General features: G+C 56.4%; 1 protein-coding gene across 2 annotated transcripts in view; it reads left to right on the top strand.

Annotated features, from left to right (window-relative positions):
• The first annotated feature begins 365 nt into the window (after positions 1-365).
• Positions 366-9,097, top strand: part of ZNF541 (zinc finger protein 541) — a 30,694-nt gene continuing 21,962 nt past the window's right edge. For both annotated transcript variants that reach the window (XM_027037930.2, XM_027037929.2), the window contains exons 1-3: positions 366-788; positions 5,084-5,327; positions 7,189-9,022. In XM_027037930.2, the coding sequence (XP_026893731.1) occupies positions 482-788; positions 5,084-5,327; positions 7,189-9,022 (2,385 nt within the window). In that variant the 5' untranslated portion in view covers positions 366-481. The remainder of the gene's footprint in view (positions 789-5,083; positions 5,328-7,188; positions 9,023-9,097) is intronic.

Here is a 9,097-nt window from a genome sequence, read left to right as displayed (position 1 = left end):
AACTTACACGAGTTTTCTTTGCGTTTTCTCATTGTTGCTGGCACATGGGGTTTTACCTGTCTCTTGTGCCTGGCTGTGTATTCAAAATGGTCTTTTGTCATATTTCTCGTGTTTATAGCTGGAGAAAGAGGTCAGTTCAGTCCTCCATGTTGCCGGAAATCCTTTCATTTATTCCTTACAACAACCTTATGACGGAGGTGCTCTTATGCCCAGTTTACCAATGAGGAAACTGGGGCTCGTGGAGCTTAAATGACTTGCCCAAGTTCACATGGCTGTCAAGTGGCAGAGAACAGACCCAAAGACAGGTCTGTTGAATTCCGAGTCATTGCTCTATCCGCCATGCTGTATTGCCATCTCATAATTTTGATTCCTCCTCGTTCATTTTCAGGAATTAGACATCACCAAGAGCTCTCCGTGACTCCTTACACGGCCTTGCTTGTCTGGAGAGTAGCTCTTGGCCAAGACCTGGCAGTCACGAGCCATGGACCGGTATGGCCTTGGGGACGAGGACGCCCTTCCTCCAGAGGTGCACCTCCCTTCGTTTTCCGAGAGCCAGGGACTCAATTGCAGCGACACCCTCAACCGGGATCTGGGTCCCAGTGCACGAGACCTGCTCTATGCCGGCCTGAGTGGTTTGGACCTGGACCCCAGCCTCCCAGCCCCTGACATGCCCAGCGAGGCACTGGAGGACAACTTAGACACCCTGTCCCTGTACTCGGGGAAGGACAGTGACTCTGTGAAGCTGCTGGAGGAGTATGCAGACCCAGAAACTCAGGCGTCCCTACAAGGTAAGGCTATCCCTCTGGGCCCGAGGGCCTGGAAGACTGTTTGAAAGTTCCTGTGGCCAGCTAAGGGTTGATTCTGCACGGATTAGATAAGAAAACTTTTATCTTCCGCGGGTGAATAGTGAACAGGGGACAATCACTTTTTTTTTTTTTAACTTGGGAATTGTTCCCAACTTCCTAGTCAAGGAAACCGAACGCTGATCCTGAGGAATAATGTCGAGAAACTTGGCTGTTCGCGGATGTCCTAATCTTGTGTGTGGTGTGGGCAGACATCCCACCCATTACATCCCGGGGGCGCTTTTCACGTTCCCAGGATGACCTGGGATCCTGTCCGTCCACCACGTGGTTGTCTAACCTTCCCCGGACTCGGTGTCTTCATTCGTGAAGCGGGAGGGCAGCAGAAGGCCCGCTCTGCTCCCCACCCCCCCGCCAGACTAACAGCACTAAGACGCAAGGGAGGAAATGAATGCAAAAGCATCGCATAGGCTGCAGAGCGTGGGACAGATCGTTGTTACTTTTATCAATATCGGTAGAATTCATCCCAGGCAGCCCACTGATGCATTTCTAAGTCTCTCTCTTCTGCGGGGGGCGGGGGGGGGGGAGTGAAAGGGTAACTGATGGCACAGTTAGAAGCCGTGGTGCAATTTTCTTTTGGCTTTTTGACTTCCCTTGAGGCTTCCACTACAAGATAAATTTGGTGTTTGTTAATTCTTGTCAAGGGTTCTTGGGTAACTCGCTTAGATGAGCTAGCTGTCTGAGCTAACAGTCTTTGATATTTAGAAAAAAAATTTTTTTTTAATGTTTATTTTTGACAGAGAGAGAGAGAGAGAGAGAGAGAGCGCGCGCGCGCGCGCACGGGGGAGGGGCAGAGAGAGAGGGAGACACAGAATCGGAAGCAGGCTCCAGGCTCGGAGCTTTCAGCACAGAGCCCGACACGGGGCTCGAACTCACAGACCAGGAGATCATGACCTGAGCGGAAGTCAGACGCTCGACCGACTGAGGCATCCAGGCGCCCCGGCGGCCTTTGATATTTATCATCACACCTCATGCATAGAAGGCCCCTCTGAGATGGCCCTGCAGAACAGGGGTTCATGTCAGTCGGGATAAGCATTGCAAGAAATATCCCGAAGACTTGGTAAAATGAAAAACTTGTGAAGCCCCCCCCTCCTCTCCACACAAGATGCAGCAGACAAGGGGCCCGCCTTGTCACCACGTGGGAAGGCCAGAGGGCAAATCCCAGAATCCTGAGACGTGTACCTCGTTGAGGGCATTGGGCCACGCCTGGGGTGGGGGTGGGGGCCCGGTAAGGAGGGTTCTCAACCTGGCCACAGAAACTACCAGAACAACACTGGTAGCACGAATATGTGTGCATTTCACTGGGCAGAGGAGCTGGAGCTGTCACCACATTTTCATGGGGGGAGCAGGAGGGGGGCTGTGTCCCTCTCTGCAAAATACGTCACAAGTCATTACTCCAGTTCAACTCTTTCTAATTTTCCTTAAGCTTGAGTTTTTTCTTTTTACTTGTGAAAAAAAGGAGTCCCCTGAATGTTAAATTCTAACTCCTTATGCTTCTGTGACTGAAATTCAGGCCGCTCTAAACTCATACGCTGGTGTTTGTCTTCTCAGCTAGAAAAATAGTACACGGTTCTTCAACGGGAAATAGCGAAAATTGACAGCAGGAAGAATCCCCCAGCCTGGCTCTCACACGTTGAGTTTTAAAAACCCGAGTGAAGTCATTCAGAAAAACATGGTTTGGCGCAGGTGTGTGAAGTGTACGAGGCTATTTGAGGTTTTTCAAACTGAGCGTATTTGCTTTTTCACAAGAAGGTAGTCCCTTGTCCTGACTTACTCCACCGTGATGTTTGACCACAGTCTTGCTTGTTAGGCTGTTCGTGTTTCTGGGAACAGCTTTTTACATGAGGAGCTTCCTTTTAGGTGAGTTCTTTGGACATACCCCTCCAAGTAGGTTTGCCCATCAGGGAATACACACCGTTTGATAACCCACTTGGCTACACCACCTTCTGAGAAGATGGGGCAGCTTCCCGGGGCCGGTGACTCTGCCCGATTTTCAGTGTCATTGCCGATTGTTTTTGAATCAGTGCTAGTTTAATAGTTGGCTTTAATGAGCATTTTTATTTTATTTTACTTAAAAATTTTTTTCAGCTTATTTATTTATTTTGAGAGAGAGAGAGTGAGCGGGGTGGGGCAGAGACAGAGGGAGACAGAACCCCAAGCAGGCTCCGCGCTGTCAGCCCAGAGCCTGACGCAGAGCTCGAACCACAAACCACGAGACGGTGACCTGAGCCAAAACCAAGAGTCGGATGGTCAACCGACTGAGCCACCCAGGTTCCCCGTACTGAGCATTTTTAAGGTAACTTAGCAAGGTGGAGGGCTTTTCTGACGGGAGTCCTCTTACTCCACATTTAAACTGCTGGGATCATTCAAACACCTGTCACGGTAACTTCTTACGCGAGGAGGAGGAGACCAGGCATGTTGAGGGACAAACGGTCTATGGCAGGACAGAGCTGGGAGATGCCAGTCCAGGCTCCCTCCTGCCGTGTCTGTCACGCTGCGGCTCAGCTGGCCGTGGTCAGCCATCTGGGTCCTCCAGGCGGGCCCGCTGCCCTGGGCTGTTGGGTGCCCGGGGTCCCGGCTCTGCAGCACACTAGAGAAGTGGTGATTTCAAAGCTCCCGTCTCCCGAGGTGGTCTGAGCCATGTTGAAGACCAGTGTGAACAGCAGGAAAATCTTCCACAGTCAGACGATGGTGGAGCGTCCACGAGTGCCAGCCAGGGGGTTCTGGGAGCCGGGACACGGCAGGAGCCCGCGGGGTCCTTGCGGCCACGGCCCCTGCGTTTCCAGTGACTTGAAACCAGCTTCTCTTTAGTCAGCCAAACCTATCTCTGTCTGTCGGAGCGAGACAGAGGCAGCGAGTTCCCTCCCCACATGCCGGCCCTTGGGATACTGGACGACTTGCCCCTCTCCCGGATGAACATTTCCAGTCTCTCCTCCGGCTCCTCAGGCGAATGAGTTGCAAACGTACCTGTCATCATTGTACCCAAGGAATGCAGAAAACACAGAAGCATACTCAGAGGCCCAAGAAGAGGAAAGTAAAAGCCCGCAACCTACCAGTCTGGCCTGTTCTCTCTGTCAGTTTTCTGTTCAGATTTATTGGTCTTTCTCTGTTTTGTAACGGGCTGCTGTTTTCACACTGAGTAGTCACTTCATCAGATATTTACTTATAAAACTGTAAAGTCTTACCTTAAAATGCTGTGTCTTAGATCCTTTACACCATAATGCGATCACTTGCACGCCCTTTTACCAGATAGTAGGTTGTTTCTAACAGGAAAGACAGCGCTGCCCTTAACTGCTTTGTGGCTGCCTCTTTGTACAAATCTAGATTTCTTTCTTTCTTTCTTTTTGAGAGAGAGAGAGAGAGAGAGAAAGAGAGGGCGCGAGTGAGTGAGGGGCAGAGAGAAAGCATCCCAGGAGAGGCGGGGGGGGGGGGGGGCGGAGAGAGAAGGGGGGCTTAACCCAAAGCAGGCATGACCTGAGCCGAAGTCAGATGCTTAGCCACCGAGCCACCCAGGCGTTCCTATATTTCTTTCTTTAAAATCCCCAAAGCGGGGGCGCCTGGGTGGCTTGGTCGGTTGAGCGTCCGACTTCGGCTCAGGTCATGATCTCGCGGTCCGTGAGTTCGAGCCCCGCGTCGGGCTCTGTGCTGACCGCTCAGAGCCTGGAGCCTGTTTCCGATTCTGTGTCTCCCTCTCTCTCTGCCCCTCCCCCGTTCATGCTCTGTCTCTCTCTGTCCCCAAAATAAATAAACGTTGAAAAAAAAATTTTTTTAAATAAAAATAAATAAATAAATAAACGTTAAAAAAAATTTTTAAAAAAATGACTTTTAAAATCCCCGAAGCGGAATTGACTGGAAGAAAGCGTTTATACTTCTCTGAGGTTTCGGATTATGTCTTTCTGCTTGTCCTTCCAAGGGTGCCGTGGATGGCCTAGACACGAAGCCCGACCCGTGTTGGTCACCTTGTCCTAGAAGTGCTTCCGACCACCGCCGCCCCTCTGAGTGTGGTGCCGGAACCGAGTGCCATCCTGCAGGGGTGGCCCTGCCAGGGCCCCTTTTCTCTCTCTCATGGTTTTCTCGGCGCACAAAGCCGCTGAAGTTGGAGGGCGCGGTCCTGGAGCCTCTGTCCAAGTCCGCCGTGGCCCTGACGCTCACTGAGTGCTGATTTCGCCCTGCTCTTTGATTTCCCCAGATGTCTATAACCTGTGCTCTCTCCCTCTGTTTAGACCTGGGGCCAGGCGCTCTTAAGGTGCCTAAAGAGGCTGACGAAGGAGGCAGGGCCGCCTCGGGGAGCGCGAGGAAAGGAAAGCGGCAGCACGCTTCCCCTCAGAACCCGCTTCTGGACTGCAGCCTCTGCGGGAAGGTGTTCAGCAGCGCCAGCTCCCTTAGCAAGCACTACCTGACGCACAGCCAGGAGAGGAAACACGTCTGCAAAATCTGCGGCAAGGCCTTTAAGCGCCAGGACCACCTGTATGTGGGAGTGTGGTCGGGGGGGCTGGGGGCGGGGGCAGCGGGCGGGCTCCTGGGTGGCCTTCACACCTGCCCTGGGTGGGCTTCCCCTCCTGATGCCCGGATAGATGTCTGCGACCTGCACAGGGACACAGGGGCGCGCCTCCCCTTCTCACATGGGGCCAGCTCCACCCAGGACGGGTGGCTCCTCCCAGCCCCCAGGGTCACACCAGTGAGGAAATCGCTGCCACAGTTTGCAGACGGGACCCTCGTGGTTTCCAGACCTGTAACGGCTCGCTCCCAAGGCAATTTTGTCACGTAGGAAATTGGGCTCACTTTTATAGAGAAATGTTGGGAGTCCCTCATGGGCATCCGAGGAGAACAGATCCGTGTCTCATGAGGAGCGTGCATTAGAATGACGGGGGAGTGAGAGATTCTGAAATGCCTGTTTCCAGAATATGGCAGGGGAGCATTAATGCTTTTTTTAAACTCCTTTTTTAAAAAAAACAAACTCCTGATTAAAAAATAATAATAAAGCCCATTGTAAGACTTAGCCAGAATTCCCTTTGTTCTTAATATCTTGGAAGTGATGAGCTTTTCTTGCTAGTGAGGCAGGAAAGAGAGACTTTTTTTCTTTTTTTTTTTTAAATTTTTATTTATTTTTGAGAGAGAGTGAGACGGAGCACAAGAGAGGGAGGGGCAGAGAGAGAGAGGGAGACACGGAATCCGAAGCAGGCTCCAGGCTCTGAGCGGTCAGCACAGAGCCCGACGCGGGGCTTGAACCCAGAACCATGAGATCGTGACCTGAGCCGAAGTCGGACGCTCAACTGACTGAGCCCCCCAGGTGCCCCTGACAGACTTTTTTTTTTTCAAACAGAGAGACTTGCCAGTGGGTGATGACAAGCCCTTGCATTTGTATTGATGCTCCTTACCTACAGTTGGGGCTAGAAATTGGGTCTCCTGATTCCTCCTATGCAGCTTCCCTGTGCCGGAGGCCAAGGGTCAGCACTTGGCGAAGGGCGGGTATCATTGACCGGAGATACCCCATGTACCACGTGGATCAGACTGTCCAGGGTCGGGCTGTCGGGAGCCTGGAGCAGGATTCCCCCCCTGGTTTATGCTTACGATACATCAGTGTGGTTAGAAGCGTGCCATAAATGCAGCACATGCTTGTATTTATTTATATTTGCGGAAAGTACAGGAGGCACATGTGGCTGCTTTCTAGCAACTTTTTACTGATGGGACGTCTGTCATTTTGTTTGTTCGTTTGTTCGCTGGGGGTGGCTTCCAGGTAGCTGTCTCCCTAGAGGACTGTCACGGTCAGGCAAAGACTCTGGCTGGACTTCTGGGGGAAGGGTCACCCCCAGCTTAGCACCTCCTCAAGCGTATCCTGCAGACCTTCGGTCCTCAGGGATGCTCAGAGGGGCCGTGCGAGTAAGTGACTCTGTGGGCAGATGGCTTGGAGGGACACGGGAGGGTAAGAAGCGGTCTGCGTACTGCGTGGCTTTTAAATTTGCTGCTCCGAACCTCCAAGGAGCAAATCGTGGTTTTTCAAAACTTCCTTGCCAGCTGAGCCCGTGTCCTCCGGGAGCCGCCCTGGAGGACCGCTGTCCCTTGGGAACTCACTTTGGGGAACTCCAGTCTGACTTTCATTGATTTGTTTTTTTTCCCTCTCAGAGAAGGGGTTTGTTCACAGGTGAGGGAGGGGAGCACCCCTTCCGTCGCTTCGCCCGGAAGGGTGGCCGCCTGGGGCCTCCCTCCCGGGCGCCGAGCGTGGGCTCCCGTGCACCCTTGCCTCCCCCCCCCCCCGGGGACACACTCGGGGTCCCGTGGTGAAGGGCAGCCAGGGCGCCCGCTGACCCGCGTCTCCGTGTGACTCCAGGACCGGGCACATGCTCACCCACCAGAAGACCAAGCCGTTCGTGTGCATCGAGCAGGGCTGCAGCAAGAGCTACTGTGACTACCGCTCGCTGCGGCGCCACTACGAGGTCCAGCACGGCCTGTGCATCCTAAAGGAGGCCCCCCCGGAGGAGGAAGCCTGCGGGGACTCCCCTCACGCCTGCGAGGCCGCCGGCCGGCTGGCCCCCGGTGGCTCGCGAGCCCCCGGACCCCCTGAAGCCCGGTCCCCCGGCTCCCTCCTGCCCAACCAGGACCTCCTGCGCTGCATCGTGAGCAGCATCGTCCACCGGAAGGTCCCCTCTCCCGGCCCGGCGGGGCCTCCAGACGGCGGGGAGGAGAGGACTGCGGCCCGTCCCCGCGCGCCCTCCTCCGGGCCCTCCTCGTGCACCCCTGCCGGCATGCCGGGGGCCCCCGGAAACCTGGGCACCGAGGTTCCTGAGGAGCCTCGTCCCCCACGGAAGGAGCCTGCCGCCGCCATGTTCACGGTCATCCACCGGAGAGCGGTGGAGAACGGGGGCACTGACCCGGCCGGGCCAGAGCCGCCTCTGCTCCAGCGCCCGCCCGCCCTGGAGGGCTGGCCCGAGGGCGGCCCGCGGCCGGCCCGCCTGCCTCTGTTCCGAGGCCAGACGGTCCCCGCCGGCTCCCAGCCGTCGAGCCACAACTTCCAGTGGCTGCGGAACCTGCCCGGCTGCCCCAAGAGCAAAGGGAACAACGTGTTTGTCGTCCACAAGCCCCCTTCGGTGCCGTCCCGGGAGGGCTGCGAGTCTGGCCCTGGGCCCAGCAGCACCTCCCCCGTGGGGGAGCCCTCGCCTGGGGTGGGCACCGGTCGGGAGGACGCGTCGTCGCCCTACCCTGCCACGTTCCTGAAGGCTCCCGGGGAGGCCTCGGGCGACCCCAGATATGCTGGCGGGGAAGACGACTCCTGGGGTTCCAAGAAAAGCAAGTGTGACTGTGACTCCTTCCTGTGGCAGAACCCCGGGGAGCCCGGCCTCCAGGAGGCCCAAAAGCCCAGCGGCCTCCCGTCGGACGCCACGCCGCTCTTCCGGCAGCTCTTCCTCAAGTCCCAGGAGTCCCTGGTGAGCCACGAGCAGATGCAGGTGTTCCAGATGATTGCCAAGTCCCAGCGGATCTTCTCACAGCTCCCCGGGCCCGAGGGCAAGCAGGCCGCCCTGAAGCCGCTGCCGGGGCCCTGGCCGCAGCAGCCCCCGCCGCTGGCAGCCCCTGTTGACTCTCTGCACGCTGGCCCCGGAAACCCGGAGCCAGAGGGGTCCCCAGCCCGCAGGAGGAAAGCCACGCCTGCGTTCCCCAGAGAGGCCTCCCCAGGCGGCACCAGGCGGGAGGCGAAGGGAGGTCTGAAGACCGCCGCTGCTCCGCCGTCCCTCCCAGCGTCGTCACTGGACCCTCCCAGGAACCCAGACATCTCCTCTCTGGCCAAGCAGCTGAGATCCACGAAAGGGACCTTGGACCTGGGGGACATCATCTCCCCGGGGGGCCCACGGCAGACCCAGTCAGGTGGGGACGGGCCCCTCGGAGCCCCGCTCCCAGGGAAGCAGGCCCAGGCGGAGAATGGCGCGGCGCTGGGGGCCGCGAAAGGTGAAAAGAGCCAGGCCTGCGCCCGGGGCGGGGGCTGCAGGCTCTTCTCGGGCAACCCCAGGTCCCAGCGTTTCTCCGGCTTCCGGAAGGAGAAGCTGAAAACGGATATGTGCTGTGCGGCTTCCCCGAGCCAGGTAGCCATGGCCTCCTTCTCGTCAGCCGGACCTCTGGCAGACCCCCCCCAGGACTCGAAGTCCAAGCTGACAATTTTCAACAGAATCCAGGTACCTGGGCCCTCCCTCACGGGGCGTGACCACGCTTGAGACGAGAGTCTCGTTGGTTCCTCGTTTCTGCGTCTA

The sequence above is a fragment of the Acinonyx jubatus genome, chromosome E2 (assembly GCF_027475565.1).
Source record: "Acinonyx jubatus isolate Ajub_Pintada_27869175 chromosome E2, VMU_Ajub_asm_v1.0, whole genome shotgun sequence".
Taxonomy (NCBI): Eukaryota; Metazoa; Chordata; class Mammalia; order Carnivora; family Felidae; genus Acinonyx; species Acinonyx jubatus.
The sequence above is the reverse complement of the archived record's forward strand: the minus strand, read 5'-3'. Positions and strand labels throughout refer to the sequence as shown.